The sequence below is a fragment of the Cornus florida genome, unplaced genomic scaffold (assembly GCF_030987335.1).
Source record: "Cornus florida cultivar Cherokee Brave unplaced genomic scaffold, ASM3098733v1 CherokeeBrave_3.0.0_Hap2_Chr03, whole genome shotgun sequence".
NCBI lineage: Eukaryota > Viridiplantae > Streptophyta > Magnoliopsida > Cornales > Cornaceae > Cornus > Cornus florida.
This window is the reverse complement of record NW_026775573.1, coordinates 18,863,378-18,883,380: the sequence shown is the minus strand read 5'-3', so window position 1 is coordinate 18,883,380 and position 20,003 is coordinate 18,863,378. Positions and strand designations below refer to the sequence as shown.

Sequence of the window (20,003 nt, the reverse complement as noted above, 5' to 3'; positions counted from 1 at the left end):
TCAGGTATGCATAATTCGTAAATTTGATCGGTCCAAACCGTTTTTCAAATGTTCAAATTAATTTTGTTTAAGTGGTCAATTTATTCGGTTTGGTTTCAATTTTTGTGGAAACATTTGATTTTATTTACCATCCCTCTAAATCGAACCGAACCGAACAATATGCACCCTTAAAAGACTTGGGCCTCAGACCTCGACCCAAAAATGTTTAGGTCAGGCCTGAGGCCCATGGGCCGAGTTCACACCCACTAAAGGTCAGTTTCTAGATCTTTCCAATTTCTAATTAAATAATTACTAAATAATCACAAATGCCCCTGCCTCACAAATACACATAAATTAGGGATGTTTGGGACAAAATGAAAATTACAGATGATTTGAAGCTCCCGCTGCTCCTGAAATTTTCACTCTCGTTCCCGCTGCTCTCTCTCTCTCTCTGTCTCTCTCTCTGTATGTATATATAATATATATATATATATAAACATTCAGTTTCATTTCCTCTTGTTTCTCTCTCCTCTCTCCTCTCTCCTAGGTCTTTCTTCAAACCCTAGCTGGTAAGTTATACTCTCTGAATCTGTTCGCTTCTTCTTCTATTTCTCATCTATAGATAACAAACACACACGCGCACACACAGAGCATGTCCATGGTATTCGTCTGTTTAAAATTTTGCCTCCGTATTTTGAAATGATTTAGCTACATATGTTGCATTTTGATTTGTGCGTGTTTGCGTTCGTTCTCTATCTAGGGTTTCGCATCTGTTCGTTTTGTTAGTGTTGTTTGGTGAATATACTGTAGTTTGGAGTTTTATATGCTTGTCATGTTGTGTTATGTGCTTCAACTAATTCAAATTGCTTGCTTATATATACATACCATGTGCATGATATCATTCTTTTTAAATTTTTGCTCTTGTTTTTTTGAAACAATTTACCTAGATAGGTTTTGGTTTTTTTTTTTTTTTTGCTTGTTTGCTTTCGTTCTGTATCTAGGGTTTTGTGTCTATTCATTTTGTTAGATTTGTTTGGTGGATTTACTGTGGTCTGTTTTATACTTGTTCTGTATCTAGGGTTTTGTGTCTATTCATTTTGTTAGATTTGTTTGGTGGGTTTACTGTGGTCTGTTTTATACTTGTCAGGTTGTGTTTTGTGATTCGAGTACTTCAAATTGATTGGTATAAGGTTCGAGTCTTTTTAGTTTTTTAGTTAGTCCCTTGCATTATCACTTGAAGTATATGTGTTATATATATCTTTGGAAATGGAGGGAAATAAAAGATATTATAATTTTAAATTATATGATTAATGCTTTTTTTTTTTTTTTTTATATTCTTAGAAGGGTCCAGACCATGAGAAATTTTGGATTCACAATGTTGATTCCCTTCATTTCCTGTTCTGGCAATTGACCAAACAGAATGTTCTTGTCATGTACGTCTTTTTTTTTTTTCCCATTTTTTTTTTAAGTATTGGGGTGTAATTACTTGTTGCAACTGTGAAATCTCTCGCTGCCAAGAGCGAGGACTTGGTCTAGTATGAAAGCAGCCACAGAGCCACATGGCCCATGTACTACGTTTTGCAAAATATTTCCAAAGGTTAGATTTGTCTCCAATCTCCCCTGGCCCAATACTCATTGTAGGTATAATGCCCTTTTTGTTTGTTTTGGATTGGGATATGGATGGCATGTTTTGATCATTACATGTATGGAGTTCTTGCTTTTGTCGTTTGGATATGCTTACTTTGCTCCTACTATTGCACCAAATATCTGTGTTTCTTTTTTATTGTGCCTTGACTGGTTCCTTTATATATTGAAATAATGTGATTTAGGTTTTAAATCGTTCAATATAATAAGGAGTGATTTTTTTCTCAGTTTTGTTTTGTTTTATTTTGCTTAATGCAACTTGATCATGTTGTTTGTATGTATATAATTTTTTTTTAGTTTACAAGTCAATTTGTAAAAACATTGAACTTGAGAACATTTATGGAAGGTTTTATGTTTTGAAAAATTGACATCTAGAATGGCATGCATGGATCTTTTGTTTTGGTTTTGTACCTCTCTGTTTTCTCTTGTCCTTTTTTATTATGTGTGATTGTATGCTTCTGATTGATTTGGTTTTCAGGGCATGTGATTGAGTTGTTATTTCACTGGGAGTTGCTGAAAGCAGCTTATATTCTGTGAAGGAGAACAACAGTGCCTGATTAATCTTTGGATTTTCTCTGGCCTATTTAGGAGATCTCTTGACGGTACTAGATTTTGTCTAGTTTTTATTCTCTTCCAAGATGAGCTCAATGGTAATATTATTGTTTTTGTTATTTTCTGCATTATTTATTTCAGTTCTTAAGAACTTGATTAGAGAGAGCTTTTGTGTATGCAGAGTGAAAATTTGCGATGATTGGACTTTGGAGGGACAAGGAAATTCATGTACCGGTCCTTTGATTGGGTTGTGTTATCAAAGAGAGTATGAAAAAGAAACCTTGCATTTTTCTGTGATGTACTAAATATGAGGAATCTGAATATTTGAAATTTAGATATTGTATCACTATTACCAATGGAGTGCAACAAAGAAGAGGCCATCAGGGCCAAGGAAATTGCAGAGAAGAAGATGCAAAATAATGACTTTGATGGAGCTCGGAAAATTGCATTGAAGGCTCAACAACTTTTCCCTGAGCTTGAGAACATTTCTCAGCTGCTAGCCGTCTGCAATGTTCACTGTTCAGCTCAAAACAAAATAAATGGGGCTGAAAAAGACTGGTATGGAATCCTTCAAGTTGAAAAAATGGCTGATGAGGCCACAATAAAAAAACAATTCCGAAGATTTGCACTTGTACTTCATCCTGATAAGAACCAACATCCTGGTGCTGAAGCTGCTTTTAAGCTGATTGGGGAGGCATATACGGTGCTTTCTGACAAAGGGAAGCGGTCTTTGCATGACAGCAAATGCAGAGTTTCTGTGAGAACTGCTGCTTCAAAGCCGCCACCTCATCAGGCAAATCGGAACCCTCATGTCAGGAAACAATATGTAGCCCAGAATAATATTTCCAGTGGTTCCAAAACTCATTTCAATCATCATCAACCAGCACAACCAGGTTTGTCCGATGGCCGCCCTGTGTTCTGGACAAGCTGCCCTTTTTGTTATATAAAGTACCAGTACTACAGAGATCTTGTGAACAGAGCATTGCGCTGTCAAAATTGTCTTAAACCTTTCATTGCATATGATTTGGGGGCTCAAGGTGTACCGCCGGTATCAAACTGGGGTCAACCTGGAGTTTCCATGCACACACCAAATCAGGGGGCCTCAACAGTGGGTTTGCAAGGTACTGCTGGGTTCCCGCATTCCCATATGGGATCCCAGGGAAGCACTGCTGGGGTTGTTGGGGGTTTTAAAAACAAGGAGAAAGAAGATGAGCATGTGACTACAAAAGGTGGGAAGGAAGGGGTGCGGGCACCCAACTTTGTTGCAGCAAAATCAAAGGAATCCAAAACTTCGAGAAACACAAGCAGGAAGAGGAAGATGGTTGTGGAATCTAGTGAAAGTGGTGATACTTCAAGTAGTGCTGACATGGAAGATGTGGTAATTCAAGAAAATGGTGGCAATCCTGCTGGGCATAACCCTGAACCCAATGATGTACGTCAGCATAGGAGGTCTTCTCGGCAGAAGCAGAATGTCTCTTACAATGAAAATGTAAGTGATGATGACTTTGTGAGCCCTCCAAAAAGGTCAAGGGGGAGTGGATCATCCCGGAACAGTGAAGAACAAAAAGAAGAAGCTTTAGACAATGAAGCATCTAAAACTGAAAATTCAGCTTGTTCTGCTACTGCTTTAGGTAAAGATAAGGAAGAGATTAAACAAAAAGTAAGTGCTACTCCTGAGAGAAGCTTGCCAAACAGAAATGTTGAGATTGACAGAGAAGCAGCATTCACTGTTGATCCTGATGCTAAAAAATCTGAGATCATTGGTGATTCTGAATCAATTTCACCTTCAACTCCAGATCCGGAATTCTTTGATACTCCTGAGCCAGAATTCAGTGATTTTGATGAGGCTAAGGAAGAAAGATGTTTTGCTGTTGATCAAATCTGGGCTTGTTATGATACCGTAGACGGCATGCCAAGATTCTACGCCCGGGTCAGGAAAGTATTTTCACATGAATTTAAGCTGAAGATCACTTGGCTAGAGGTTTACCCAGAGGACGAACGTGAAATTGTTTGGGTAAATGAGGGTTTGCCTGTTGCTTGTGGCAAATTTGTACTGGGTAACACTGAAGATACAGCTGATCGTCTTATGTTCTCTCATCAGGTTCGATATGAAAAAGGTAGTCGTAGATGCTCTTATGTGGTGCATCCTAGAAAAGGAGAAATTTGGGCCCTCTTCAAGGACTGGGATATTACGTGGAGTTCTGACGCAGAAAATCATAAGACGTACCACTTTGAAATTGTGGAAGTTCTCTCTGATTTCAATGCTGGAGTATCGGTTGCTTACTTGGATAAATTGGCAGGATTCGTGAGTCTGTTTGAGCGAACAACCCGAAAAGGGTTTGATTCAGTTTGGATACCTTATAGTGAGCTTCTTAGATTTTCCCATCAAATTCCCTCGTTCAGAATGACTGGCATGGAAAGAGAAGGTGTCCCAGAAGGATCTTTTGAACTTGATCCTGCTTCCCTCCCCAGCAATCTCTTTGAGCTTTGTCATTCTGGCAATGTGAAGATGGAGACTGAAAGCAAGGATGCCAAAGTCAGTGGTTCATGTCCTAAATCTCCAGAGGAAAAAGAGGAATCCAAGATGGGTGCCAGCAGGATGACCACACCAAAGAAGAATGTGGATTTTGAAGGCAAGGGGGATTCTGAAAGGGAGTTATCTAGACTTCGAAGATCCCCGAGGGAATTGGGAAACATTTTTATGAAGCATGCCAAGTGAATGCAAGTCAAGGTGTGACTTGAGGTCAAACTGCAAAGCATTTAGATGGTACTAATACAATAGACATGATGGCCTTGTTCCATTTAGAGGTGTTTTATGTCAGGCTGATGAGAAATAATTTTGCATATGAAGGATGCAAGTTCCAACCGTTTTATGAAGAGCCCTAGCATTCCTCCATCATCTTCAGGTAGCAAAATTGCAGGAGAGTTTTACATCTTTGGTGGGGGCTAATCTGAGGGAAGGTTTAAGCTAGGTCAGATTTGGGCATTGTGTAGGATCAATAAGGATGAATTATCTAAGAGCTATAGTCTGGTTAATATTCCCCTCTCAGAGTGCTCGTGACATTGCTTGAATTATGTATGCAGCCTGGTTGCTGTGGAACACTCAAACTTCAAAGTGACGAAACTGCAGTCTTATTACCCAGTGCTGGTTTTACCTGTTTTGATCTGAAGAATTGCAAATATTACAGTTGAAATTCTCAAAGATAACGAGCACTGCACCTACGTTTCATCTTTGGTATGTATGAATGGTTTCAAGTCAGTTTTTAGGGCTCCGAGAAGACGGATCAAATGCTGGTATTGTGGAGATACTTTGGGTTGAGTTTTCCTGATTGCCTCATCAGATACCAGTTTTTCATCTCACGGGAGAAAGATGACTGCCTGAGAGGCTGTTGGGAGCTTGATCCTTCATGAGTTCCAGGTATTTTGTTTTGTATAAATTGAAGTTGCAGGATGGTGAGAACTTAATGCTGCATGTTGAATATGGAATGAACTAGAGTGGGCTTAATGAATATGATCCGTTTCCTATTTCATCTGGATCACTGATGGCGTCAATAATTGTCATTGTTTTTTTGGTTTGTTTGGTGCCACTACTTTAGGGAATAGGTTGATTTTTCTGTGGTATGCTTTAACTTTTTACCTGTTTTTTTTTTTGGGTGGGTCAAATGGTCATTAATGTTGGCCTTCTATGATGACTGAGCCTGAGCCTGATCATCTTGTTATCGTTTAAGCAAACGTGATTATTTTGTGCGCTAAAACTGACCCCATAATGTTTTATCTAGAGAAATCTGTAACTTAAAACTGTTTTAGTTGATGAATCGTAAGGACCGGAGCTTGACTTTCTGATGGAGAGTCGTGTAAGGTCCACTGATCGAACCTTGTGTTATTTAGCTCTTAGAAAATTTTCATTATAGTAGTTTTTAATTTTCAAACCATATATTCTAAAAACATATTTGGAATAAAAATAAGTTAGAAAATTTAAAATTAAGAAATCATGAATATACAATGTATGTACCTAATTTGTGAGTGCATCATTGTGTGAGATTACTATTTTAACCTTTGATATTGCATGTAGTCCATCTCCAACTTTAGGAGCTATCTAATGCTTGACTCACTTTTGACAATTTGCAACTAAACTAGAAATTAAACAAAAGTACATGCTCAATGTTTTGATCAATGAAATTTACCATCATATTAACCTTAGTATCTTTTCTTATTTCTAAGCAGGAATATAGCAGTATGTTTGTAGGAGTCATACTGATACATCTGATGTGATTTTTTTAGGGAGTATCATTTGTGTGTTTGTGTAGAACTAACATAGAATTTTAGAATTTGAATTCGGAGTTACTTTATGTCCTCACTTCTCACAAGATTCTGTAAAGTGTAAACACAGTTGATTAGCCGTTTTGTGCATGGTTGTAAAAATCGTGATTCTGGATTGTAGAATCGCATCCTACCAACCCAAAATGAGTCCAATCGTATAAAAATCATTCCCTGGGTAGAATCACAGTATTCTAATACGATTCTACAAGATTCTGACATATTCTTTATTTGGGCTTATTTTTGGCCTGATTCACTTTCTTAAGTGTTGGGCTCTCCAAATAAGAAAGGCCCACAGTCTTGTGGCCCAAAAACAGTCCATATGAATAAGACAAAAACACAATTGACTCAACTCAAAGATGCATATTTTTTTTTGGGGTATTTGATTAATTCATTGATTGATTTGTTGAAACTTGAAAGTTTAAAACTTGATATTTGATTAATTCATAAATTGATTATTTGATTCGATGATTTCTTAGATTAGTTGAAAGCTTGAAACTTGACATTATATGATTGTCAGATTGTTTTTTTTCCCTTTCAAGAGATTGTTCTGGCAGATTGTTTTGTAACTTTTGTTTTGGTCTTTTTGGTTTTTTATTAATTGTTATGTAATTTGAATTTTGGAAAACTATTGATTTCTCAAGAGAACGCTGCATTCTGCAACTGTTTTTCAAAAATGTTTTCTTGAAACAAAAACAGTAGCTCCAATCCTCCAACCGTTTGAGTCTGTACTCTGTTTCTTTAAATGGTATCTTATTTGTGTTTTATTTTTATTTATTTATATTATTTAAGTTTCTTTTAGAAATTTAGGTAATAAGAAATGTGAGAGAATGCAAGGATTTGAACCTTGATTTCCTCACACACAACCTCACTTGTAAATTGCATAGTTGACATGAAAAAGAATGCAAGAGTTCAAACCTTTATCTTCTCACACAACTTTTCAACTTACAAATTGCATAGTTTTCATGGGAGCTCTACCTTTTGAGCTACGCTCTGTTTTATATTATATTTGGACTTTGGAGTGGTGCTTTAATATACTTTTTTTTTCCGTGTGTGTGTGTGTTTTGGACTTATTCTTGCCATATTTGCCATATTTTACATATATTATTGTTTAAAAGGTAGAATCTTACAATTCTCGATCCGATTCTACGTAGAATCCCGATTTTAACAACCTTAGTTTTGTGTGAATTTTACTTAAATTCGGTAGTGGTTGTCAACCATGTGATACCAAGTAGATAAGGCTCCAAGTTCCTTCTCTATCTTTGTTTTTCTTAGGCAGATGTTTTTTCTTATCAGTTTTCACTTAAGACAACCATTGGGACTGAATTATTTTCATGCAGCATTTTCATTTCGTGCTTGATATATTTGTGGTGATGCATCAATATTCAGGAATATCTTTGGAGTTGGTTTTCACTTTGCTCTCTTATTTGCTCCTTGTTTTACCTGTATTGTAGTAATATATATGAGTATAATTTGTATACTAGTTTCCGCCTTATTAGAATTTTTTTTTCCTCGCATTATTCTCTTGCATATTAGTAAATACCTATTTTCCTCTTTGGTATGCATTTTTCATTCTGAAGAATAAAGCATCTTAAATTTAACTGTTAAGTCATTGTTGAAGCATGAACTCTGCTAGTTGTTCAAGTGTGGAAGTTTTTAGTGGTTTTTAAAGAATCTCTGCAAGGGAGCTGGAGATTTGAAGCTTTTCATAAGATCTATTAGGTTATAATGAATTTGTTCATGGAAAATACTGTTAATTTGGAAATAGTGGGGGATGCAGCAATTGGCTGAGAATATATATATCTAAAATACAATGGTCGTCCCGGGACTGCATATTTGTCAATGCTAGGTGAAAAGTTTTTGAAATTTTAAAGAAAAAAGCTACGATGGTGTTCACGGTAAGAGCATCCTCATGGTAGAAAACTCAAAAGAAATAGGGGATGGTGGTTGGAATTAAGCTATAGTGGAGAGTGTGATTGGGAGATAATACCTTTATAAAGGAATGCCCTACCGCTTTCTGAAATTGTGGCTGATAAAAATGTTTGGCCGAAGGGTTATGCGCTTTGGATGGAGAGAAGCTAGGTTGGGTAAGCCTTTTATTGATTTGGAGTATCAATAATGGAGGGTTAGCAAGTCTTTTTTTTCCCTTCTTTTAGAAGCTCTTTTGGGGAAGCCTCAAGAAGCTACTCCATCCGTCTCAAAATAAGATTCCAAAGCCGACATTTATTTTGAGACGGTGGGAGTATTAATACTCCTGTTAAATTTGAGGATAAAATAGACATGGATGTTAATATTGTCTGTGAATGCTGGTAAAGTAGAAATATGATTTTGGACATTTATGTTTTTGATATACATATGTTCATATTAATCAAATAAAAAATTCAAATTTGAAATATATATATGGGTAAAGTGTATTAAATCCCCTTCAACTATACCTTAATGAGTAAAAAACCTCCCTGAATTTATAAAGTAGCATAAAACCCCCCTGAAATATGTTGTTTGGTTGCACTTTACCCCAATCCGGCAACTGGCCGATGGATTTCTACCATGTGATAGCCCATATTTCTCTAAATGACCATAGAACCCTTATGGAATGTAAAAAGACCATAATAACCTTTAAAGACATTTGGACTCAACTAGTATCCAAACAAGCCCTAACGTTTTGTCCGTCTCTCTCATCGATCTGTGCAGTATATATTTGCCAATATATATATATATATATATATATATATATATATATATATATGTTGTATGTTTTACAGATGCTCATGACCGGTCCTTTGGCATTAGAATTGAAACGATCCAAGGCATAGAAGCTTGGATTCATCCCATTTACAGAACAAGAAAATTTCAAAATTACAAAAAAATTAAAAAATCAAAATCCATTTACAGAACAAGAAGCTTGGATTCATCCTTGCCGGCCGGTCCACTCCACCGTCGCATTTCTTCCTCACGGCCGAGCCCTCGCCGGTCCATCACCGCCGTTGCATCACAGCCGACATCATCCAAAGCCGAAACCGCTGAGGCCACCTTCATCCTTTCCACCGTCCGAAGCCTCCAACCCATAACCACCAGGCCACCACCACCTTCAACCAATTAAAACCATCACCGCTCTCCACCCAAAACCTCCACAGTCACCATTTTGCCCAACCAATCCACCCTAGCCAAAAAAATGAAATTGATCATGGTTTTGCCAAATTTCCCCAAATAATATTCAACCAAAAATAAAATAAAAAATAAAAAAAATCCCCAAATCACGAACTCTGCAACTGTTACGGTTTTTTGTTGCCGTCGAACCCAGAAACGGCGCCGACGAGGACAGAGAACAGCAGCATAAGGAGTTACTGGTGAGGCGGTGAGGACACGCTGGGTGTGGCACAAGGAGTTACGGGAGTCCATCACCGTCTGCACCTTCGACAACACTGGGATGTCAGATCTGCTTTCGTCGTTTGCCGCCGTGAAGAGGTCGGCTATGAAAAGGTCGTCCGGTGAGGACTTGGCCGTGATGGTCCATCTTCGCCACCCGGGTCTTTGCCGCCTTTACTTCTGTTCTTCGCGGGACACAAGGGACATGTTGGTGATCTGGAACGCCGACGAGGACGACGGCTGCTTGCCGTCGGTGTCGCTGGTCAACGACAACATGAACGAGGTGGCGTTATAACTGGCCGGCGAGATTGACGTGCTCCCTCTCCTCTCTGTGTCTATATATATATATATATATATATATATATATATATATTATACATATATTTATAATATATACACACATAGAGAAATAGAGAGGGGGAGATAGAAACGATGTAGTTTTGAATAAGGGTACAATTGTCTTTTATCTTTTCCGGTGGCCTGAGTGGGCAAATTGCAAACAAGTGAAAGTTCAGGGGGGTTTTTTTGTAATTCGGGGGGGTTAGTTGCAAAACCCCCATAATTCAGGGGGGTTTAATGCACTTTACCCTATATATATATGTGTGTGTGTGGTTATCCTATGCATTGTGGCGTATGATAAGTTATTCTCTACAAATAAAAATTGAACGTAAGTATTATAATACGCGCGCGTGCGTATATATATATATATCAAACTATTATCTATATTGTGAGCTTATTCTTTTCTCTGCCTAATAAAAAGAGGGAAAGAAAGATGTCTTATTAGGTTTACCGGTGCTAGCAATTTTTTGTGCACTGCTACATTTGTTCAAGGCTCTGTAAGGGGTGGGAGGTTCTCGGTTTTTGGCATGAAAAAGCTCTTTTTTGTTGTTGTGTGGTGTTACAAACACACACACACACACACACATTTCATGCATCTTAATTAAGCATGCATTTCCTTCCTTCCAATTTTGCCTTTCAGCTACCTTCAATGGGCTAGCCTATATTCTTCCATGATTCATAGTCTATTATATTTCTAGTAAGCTTTGGTCTCAACTCCAACAAAGAAATGTTGCTACATTTTGTGGACAGTCTATTGTTAAGATTTCAAGTCTGGTATTTTGTACAATGTTTGTTTGATATTATTAGAGAGTGGATTCGGAAGATAGGAAGGAATGAACAAATTTTTTTTTTTCCGTTTGGGAGAGAGGTTTGGTAAAGAGGATACAAACAGAAAAAAAAGGATAATGGGATGTTATAGGCATTTTACTTCCTTCACAAATTTTCATCCTTCCAAGTATGGATGGATGAGGGGAGAAAAGACTGTGGGATTATTATAAAAGTTATAAATTACAATATTATAAATAGTGATGGTATAATGGTATAAATAATTTATTTTATTTATTATTATTATTATTTTATTTTGACAAGAAAAACACACTATTCACATACGTCCACACTCATCTCGAACTAGAACCAAGTTATACCTTTGAATTAGAACGTTAGATTAATTGATACTCTCTTTACTCTTCTAAGAAAACATAGTAAGTTGTCGGCCTCTCTTTTTCTATTATCGAAAAAGAAGAGGATATGATTAAATTTCTTTTCTAGAGATATCTCATCCATCCATTTCTTTCTTTTTGTTTTGTCTACAAAGCATTAAGTTTGTCGTGAGCATGAGATACCTATTAATGCATTTTTGCCAAAAAAAGAAAAGAAAAAGGAAGAGAAATCTAAGCAGGTGTCAACCTTTATTTCAAATTAAAAATGTTTGCAGGCTCAATTTTCTAATTTTCTCTTTCCCATTATTGAATCAGCCCTTGAAATTGTAAAAAATTTAGTTCAATTCTAAGGTACCCATTTATTTCGTTCAAAACTTGTTTTTGAGTTTGAGTAAACATTATTATGATCTAAGTCACGTAATTTTTCTCAACAAGTGTTTGATTTGTATGGTTGTTAATTCATCATTAATAAAAGTAAATCGGTTTTTATAATAATTTACACATTGGTAAAACTAAATTGGATATAAAAACAATAATGAAAATCGAGGTTGAACAATTCCCACATAAATCCCGCATTTTTTAATTTGTCTATTTTTTCTTTAAAATAAAATTGTTTCTTTTGGTAAAACATATATAAAATAAATAAATAAAAGGTACAATTTTTTTTTTCTTTCTATTTTTCTATTTTATTTTTAAGAAAACATCGGGTACAAAGAAACAAACTGGCAAAGTTGCATTCACATTGTTGGTCGAAAAGGTTGTAAAAGTGTCATTTATATTCTATTTATATTACAATAATCATTATTTTTAATGATGCACGCTGCCAAAATTATACAATAAAATATTAAAATGAGTGATACCATAAACAAGACTTTCCACTAAATTAAAATAAATAAATATATTTTTACCTTTTATGTCTTATGCCAATTATTAAAATATATTATTTTGATAAGATATGTCAATTATTTACGCAGATCAATTAAGAATTTAAGAGTAAAAATCTGTAATATGATAATATCAAGTGATGCAAGCTGTAGTTTATTAGTAATATACTCCTATCTATATATTATATTTTATTTTTGAGAGAGAACCACCGATTTAAAAAATAATCAATTGCAATTTCATTAAAAAAAAAAAAAAATTATCTAAGAGGGAAAAGGAAATCAAATAATTAAAAGTTTGTTTCTGAAAACAATTCTCATAAAATAAAATAAAAAAACAGAAAATTCTTTTCGCATAACTATAAAATACAATTATTTTGTATAATTTTCTAATTTCATTTTTTTTGTTAAAAAAAAAAAAATAAATAAATAAATACAGGAACCTGCCAAAATTGAATCAATCGGACCACTCTGTATCCCCGCGGGTCAACTCAGCGATCCAAAATTCTATTTACAGTCAAAGTTCAAACACAACTAAAATTGGTGTTCGCCGGAGTACCAATCTCTCTCTCCCTCTGCTCTTTCTTTCTCTCTCTAAAAGACTCTGATGGCGGTACAGTGGCTTCTGGTGGCCCATGGGCTGGTGACACTGTTGGTAGTGGTATCATTTCTCTGCGGTCAGTGGCCAATCTTCGAGGGCACTTTCATCGAACGCATCCATTACTTCCTCATCTTCGGTGCCTACGAATATTTCCGGTATGTATGCATATACATACATCTATATGTTCTCTCTCTCAATTCTCTATCTAAACTCTCTCTCTCTCTGATTCCCGTTGTTCTGTGATTGATACGTTATAGGCGATTTGTTGGGTTCGTATTTGGTTCCAGAGGCGTCAATGCGATCCTTTCTGCCGAGTATTACTGCTGCGATCGACCTAACCCTATCTTACAGGTTCTCAATTCCAAAGTTCTAAATTATGTGTGTGTAAAATATATGTAAACACAGTCACAAAATCACTGTAACTGAAAATTTGGATAGAACTGTGTTGAGATAGTGAATTTGGATATTTTGTGCATTTCGTTTGTTGTAGTGGTAATAGTGAGTTTCTTCACTTGTTAGTCGTTATTGGTGAAACTTTCTTATGAAATTGGATTTTTTATTTTTATTTATTTTTTATTTTTATATATATAAACACAGTTACAAAAGCACTATAACTGAAAAGTTAAATGGAATTGTATTGAGATAGTGAATTTGGATTTTGTGTGCATTTTGTTTGTTGTGGTGGTTATGATGAGCTTCTTCAGTTGTTAATTGTTGTATTGATGAAACATTTTGTATGAAATTGAGTGATTTCTTTTGTTTGTGATGTAAGATTGTAAAATGAGTTCATTTTGTTTGTGATAGTATTTGAATGGATTCACTTGGTTTTGCTTGTTACTTGCTTAGAATAAGGGGAATATATTTTTTTTTCTAGAAATCAGATTCTGCACTAATAGAAGTGGATCATATTATATGTTTATGATACCCTCTTCACTGTGGTACAGGAGGTTAAACACACAAAAACCCCTGTCCTTTAATTGTAGATTCACAAAGTTTCATATGATTGTAGATTCTCCCAGGATAATGATACCCTCTTCACTGTGGAAACCATCATGATGTTTACTAAGCTGCATTCCATTCTCTTTTCAACTTAACTACTTTTCCACTGTAATTCAGATTGCCTTAGGGCTCTAGCGTGGGAACAAGAAGAAGAACAAAAAAGGGAAAAAAAGAAAAAAGAAAAGAAACATAATCAATACTTTAAAGCTAATCCTAGTTGTTAAAAGGAAACTTGCATATGTTCTGATTCTTAGTATATAGTGTTAATAGATATGTATACATTTTTTACTTATCAAAAAAAAGATATGTATACATTTTTTATATTTTTTACTGTTGTAAATAAAAAGTACACTTTCGCATATAAATCACATCGTCGAGTGTTCTTGTTAATGTTCTCTTCATTTATCGGTAGACGTAAGAAGTTTCCATTATTGAAATCATAAAGATATAGTGCTACAATGAGACTAATGCAGTCATTTGTCTGGATTCCTATATATTACTCTGGTTTTGTAGACGAATAGAATTTAAGTAGCAGGGTTTTCATTTTAACCATGCATGTTGTCCTTTTTCTTCTAAGGGCCACATCTGCGAGTATTCAAGCACGCTGATTCCTCTTGCATAATATATAGAAAGAAGAAAATGAGTCATCTGGTCTTAGTTGGTTGACTTTGTTGAGATATCAAAAAATTAAAAAAAAAAAGACTTTGTTTAGGTCACGCTGTCACGGAAATGGTGATGGGTCATCATTAAATGTATTATGCTTAGTGATCGTATTCTGCTTCGTATACTTCTATATGCAATAGTGGAAACTTTCAGGAAGAGTAAGTTTATGTCCACAATCACTTGTCTTCTCTCTTCCTCTTAGTGAACAGCGCATTTCTTCCACTAAGACAAGCAGAACTCTCTTTTGTTGGTAGTATCTCCCCTTGTGACGTTGAATAAAACATTTCCTTTAAAATAAAAAAAAAAATCTGTTAAAGAAGGGGCATTCGGATTAACCAAGATTGAAGAAGTGGAGGTCGCTTTGGCCTTTGTTAGTTATGCTCATTTGGAGATAGATTTTTTATCAAAAAGAGGGAATGAGATGCTTCAGTGTTTTGGGTGACACATACCTTCCGTCCCCTGGTAATGGAGTTTCTTTTATTTTGTTTCCCTGTTTTGTTTGGGATGTGCTATTAGAATCCTATCCTACTCTTTTGTTTTCTCTTTTTTTTTTTTTTTGGGGACTGTTCTTCCTATACTTTCCCCTTTTTCTTCCTAATGATATTCACCTTTTATTTCAAAATTAAAATTAAAGAAAAGTGTCAAGACTTACAGTGCAATGGTGCTGCGGAGAGTTACATGATAATGATGAAAAAATAAAAAATAAAAAGAACTATTATTTTAGATTTTAGACTTTGGATGCTTTGGATATTGTTCGAAGTTTTGATGGTCCATGAACTTGAATATGAGAGGCATTAATCGGTATAATTGAGCTTGCCCTTGTTGTTAATTGGAGATTTGGTGGGTTCATTATTTATGTGGCCAAAGTTTCATTTTCCTTATAGAAATGTGCTAATAGAATTTTTTTGTGCTATGAAGGGTTTTGCCTTTTGAAGGTCGGTGTCCAATATTAAAACAGCCATTAGAGGGGTTGGTCTAGGGTCAGTATTGTATTTGAAAAGACTAGCAAAATCTTAAAAAAAAAAAAGAAAAAAGAAAAAAAAAAAAAGAAAACACTTGTATTAGCTTTGAGTTCTCTATATAAAGTTACTTCTTTTTCTGGTCTATTGGCAATTCTGGGTAGTTGTGCTTATTCCAGCCAGTAAATTTTTTCCAGGTATTCTTTGAAGAAAAATGGGTGAGCATGGAGGATAATAATATATGTGCTTCTATTGTTGCAGGTATTATATCTGGCAATTATTGGAGTTACTTATTACATTATTATAAAGACTTCCTTTAGCTACATTCCTGGGTATTATCTAAGTGGAGTTCACAGGTACAATACTTAAGAATGTTTATGTTAACTGAATGTTAATGTTAACTCTCTCATATTTTTAATATGTTCCCTTAATCCCTTCTGTGTTATTGCCTTTTGAATTTCTTTAGACATCATATGTTCTTGCAGGTACATAAGCATTTTGGCAGTTGGCGTGGGTATTCTACTCTTCCTTCTGGCTAGCTTCTCTGATCCTGGGACTGTGAATTCTAAGAATGTTTCTCAATATATATCTGCTTTTCCTTATGACAATATCATTTATTTAGAGAAAGAATGTCCTACTTGCAAGATTCCAAAGTAAGTTTATCGGTTTGGTAGTGGACTCTTGAGGATTTACTGTGTAATATAACCTGATGGGATTTTACCATTGTTTCAGACCTGCTAGGTCCAAGCATTGCAGCGTATGTGACCGGTGTGTCGCTCGGTTTGACCATCATTGTGGATGGATGGTTTGCTTTCATACCATTCTTAAAATTATATTTTTATGTGGTACATATTATAATATATTGTTTTTCTTTCCTTCTCAAATTTTTTTATTTCATTTGTCATTTCTGCAGAATAATTGCATAGGGGAGAGAAACACCAGATACTTCATGGCTTTTCTTCTCTGGTGAGATTTACTAGATTTAGCAGCATTGTATTTTATAATTGAGCAAATTGTATTTCAGCTGTAGTTAGTGAGTTTCCCTATTCTTTTCTTCTATTCCTATGCTTCACAAATGATCCGTGTTTAGGACTGGCATTGTTTTTGTAAGAAGACATGCATCTGCTTATTTTTTAATTTAAGGTTAAAACTGAAACTACTTAACAGTTGTAATATTTATTGGTTATAATGGGTCATAGTTGAGCTTTTAAAATTGACTTCAAGTTGCTTATCCTCAATGGGTTGTGTTTTGGAAAAAGGGAAATATTTTGCTGAGGCATAAGGAAATAAAATTGAATTAATACTGGTCCATGTAGGATTTTTTATACGAGTATTTCACTAAAATGTGACAACTGCAGAGGTTGCATTATTATTGATGACTGTGGTAAAGTCCTAAACCCAATCAGTGATTGTGCTGTGTACATTTGCACCATATAAATGAACTGTTTGGCCCACCCAACCCAATCAGTATTACAGTGCATGTGCTGCATCCATAATGATTCTTGATTCTACTTGTGTTGAGTGCTTCTTTAGTGCTTATGCAGGCATTTCCTACTCTGTGTATATGGAACAGTAGCCATTGGGTTGGTTCTTGCTGGTCAGTTGAAAGAACTAAAAGTTATATATATTCTAACAGGTATTTCTTTTTGCTTATAAAATCTCCTAGTTGGTGGTTGAATTTTTATAAGAGCCTAAATTTGAATAATTCTTTTCTGATTTCCTATTCGCAGTTTATTATGGCATTCAGAATTCTTTTGGTAGCTTGGCTCCACATGTTGTACAGGTGAGTGCTTCTAGATTTATATCTTGCTTCCTGTTAGAATTTGCTTCTTGTATGCAGCCTATAATTTGCGTTTAAGAAGTATTACTTTCTAATTGCATTTCTGTATTTTCTACTGTGATATTAACATTCTATTTGTTTCCTTATAAAATTTTGAATATATTCATATATTTAATCCTCTACCATGCTTGTTCCCGAGTTTTGAAATGATGGAAGCATGTTGCTTTAAGAAGGAAAAATTGGGGAAACATCATTTTGGGAACACACCTAGAACGCCATAGCCATCACAACGGGGTTATGGTTAAATCGCAAGATCTTGAGGGAGTTTCAAATCAGCTATAAATTTCTAAAGTAACATCTACTAAATTAGAAGAGCAGATGGTTTATATTTCACAAATAAGCTAGTGGACATTGCTTATTATACTTGGACTAAGAATCTAAAATTATAAACTATAAATTATACAGTAAAACTAAATTAAACCACCTAATGGCAAACATAATGACCCCACTAAGCCCTAACCCATGAGAAGAGGCCTTACGTACAAAATATATATCTTATTAAGTACCCTATTCACATTAATGTAATAGATCACAAATAAGAATAACTAAAATTACACTGGTCAAAAGTAAACATAAAATAGAACTCAACTTAATCTAAAACATGGCTACACAAGGTCCTGAGTTGGCCTCACTTATCTGATATATGCCAAATTGATATTTGTGCCTTTGAGATATTCTTTCCACGTATAAACTACTCCTATAAAGGGTCTTAGTGTTTATCAACATTAACTTCATAGAAAACAAGGATAATGGTATTCAAGCTTGTCCAATCAATTAGGTGTTGCCTCAGATTGTATATCAAATGGGATGACCAAACCCTTCTAGCTTTGTAATGCTGCTGATATGTTTGCATAATCAGTACAGGACTTTTTTCTGTGGGTTTTTTTTTTTTGCGTATGCATTATTTTTGTGCATGGATTTTTATCTATTTATTGTTCTGTATTGGTAGTCAATGTTCATTATACTAATGTATTTTTGGTTTTCAATTGTTCCTTCCTCTAAAGCTTTTATTCCAATGGTTCTCTGCCTTGTAACAGTGGTTGTTGGGCTCCTATAATACACAAATACTGCTTATGGTGTTTCTGGCCATAGTTTCACTGCTATTAGCTGGTTTCTTCGGGTATCATGCAAATCTCTGCCTCACAAACACTACCACGAATGAGGTCTACTTCACTTATCCTTAATTTTTTGAGTTGAATTGTTCTTATCTTAAAAACATTATGAAGAGCACCTTGTGTAAGGAACTAATAGTATTATACTGTCCAAACTCTTTGGATTCTTTGCTGTTGCAAATACATGTCCTGTAAATAGAGTACAATATAGATAATGGCTTTAGATGGTAATAATTGTAGTCATGCATGTATATGTTGACTTGAAGTTGTGGAATTATCTTTCTGCACTATTTTTGAATAGATTAACCAAGAAAATGGCACAATCTGGAAACAACGTATATGAAAAAGATTCAGTTGCCACTATGAGTAGCATATATTAATAGCTTTTATAATGGAACATGAATAACATGTGTAGGAAATTACTGTTGAGACTTTTAGAATTGGTTTTCTTTGCCGAGCTTCATCATACTTCGGCTCAACCATTAGTATGATGGCGTATATATTAATTGAGTTATGGTGTTTGATAGAATTGAATGGTGAAACATGATCTGGACAAGGCTTTGTTGAGTTGAGTTTTTACATCTATTTAGCCGATCTAAGGTTTGGAACCCTAGTTTCTTAGTATAATGTAATAATAATTAGCTGAAGGGGGTTCATGGGTCCTCTTGGCTATATGGTTCAACTGACCTCCTAAAATATCCAATCCTTAGCTGGGCTACTACAGTGATTAATTATCTTCGTAAACCCTGCCTCTTTCTATGCTTTCTACTAAATTTTATTTATTGTAATGAGTAGATAATGCAGCTGTCCATCACTTATGTTAACCAATAAACTGATTGAACCATTATGGCTTCTATGGCCATTTTTTGTTGTACTTCAGTTATAGAACTCTGATGTTCATATTCTTGGTTTTCTGAAACTTCAGACTTTTAAGTGGCAAGACTACATAAGCTGGCAGAAGAAGGTAAATGAAGCAAAGGCGAGCACTGCAGCGTTAAAAGAGAGTATCAGCGGATTGAGCCATGAAGAAAAGCCTCCGGAGAGCAAATGGAAGGCTTTCTTCCGAAGATCCCGCCTGGAAGAAGTGGATGTGGTTAAGAACAACATTTACGACAAAGGATACTGTCACAATTTGAGTGAGATCATCTTTCCGTTCTCAACAAGACCTTCATTTTCAAAAATGAAATCGAAGTAGGGTTAAGAGTGGCTGTTATTGACACGTCGCGTTTGTTTGGCTGGGACTTGGCAAGTGGTTTCGTAACGTGTATTCTCGTGAGCCTGATTCTCACATGGCTGGCCAGAGTCTCACATGGATGGTGTTAAAATCGGAAGTTCTTTTACCTATTTACTCATCATATTCGGTGTATTCTAGTGTCCGTAGCTTAGTGCAGCCATTCTTTAGTGTGAATGTGAGGATATTTCTGGTATAGAGAGAACATTATATCATGTAAAGATATAATTTCCTTGGACTAAAAACAAGCGCAAAGTTTTCATCTCTTTAGCAGTAAAGAATTTTTTTGGCGTGCAATTTTGTTCCTTGAGGATTCCAAGAGTACTAAAATTTTGTTCCAAGGCTGAGTAGTTGCATGCC

General features: G+C 35.3%; 2 protein-coding genes across 2 annotated transcripts; both read left to right on the top strand.

Moving 5' to 3' along the window:
• The first annotated feature begins 337 nt into the window (after positions 1-337).
• On the top strand, positions 338-5,703 carry LOC132299787 (uncharacterized). The gene is made up of 3 exons (XM_059796603.1): positions 338-548; positions 2,102-2,273; positions 2,357-5,703. The coding sequence occupies exon 3, from the start codon at positions 2,531-2,533 to the stop codon at positions 4,892-4,894; it is 2,364 nt and encodes a 787-aa protein (XP_059652586.1). The 5' UTR covers positions 338-548; positions 2,102-2,273; positions 2,357-2,530; the 3' UTR covers positions 4,895-5,703.
• Positions 5,704-12,729: 7,026 nt separating this feature from the next.
• Positions 12,730-19,940, top strand: LOC132299786 (probable protein S-acyltransferase 17). The gene is made up of 10 exons (XM_059796602.1): positions 12,730-12,994; positions 13,097-13,190; positions 15,722-15,816; positions 15,946-16,113; positions 16,193-16,265; positions 16,374-16,426; positions 17,005-17,096; positions 17,191-17,243; positions 18,338-18,463; positions 19,338-19,940. The coding sequence occupies exons 1-10, from the start codon at positions 12,846-12,848 to the stop codon at positions 19,605-19,607; spliced, it is 1,173 nt and encodes a 390-aa protein (XP_059652585.1). The 5' UTR covers positions 12,730-12,845; the 3' UTR covers positions 19,608-19,940.
• Positions 19,941-20,003: the final 63 nt, after the last annotated feature.

Coding starts and splice junctions, on each gene's coding strand:
- LOC132299786 (XM_059796602.1), top strand. CDS start 12,846: ATGGCGGTACAGTGGCTTCTGGTGGCCCATGGGCTGGTGACACTGTTG. Junction 13,191..15,721: donor GACCTAACCCTATCTTACAG/GTTCTCAATTCC, acceptor CTATTGTTGCAG/GTATTATATCTGGCAATTAT. Junction 15,817..15,945: donor TATCTAAGTGGAGTTCACAG/GTACAATACTTA, acceptor ATGTTCTTGCAG/GTACATAAGCATTTTGGCAG.
- LOC132299787 (XM_059796603.1), top strand. CDS start 2,531: ATGGAGTGCAACAAAGAAGAGGCCATCAGGGCCAAGGAAATTGCAGAG.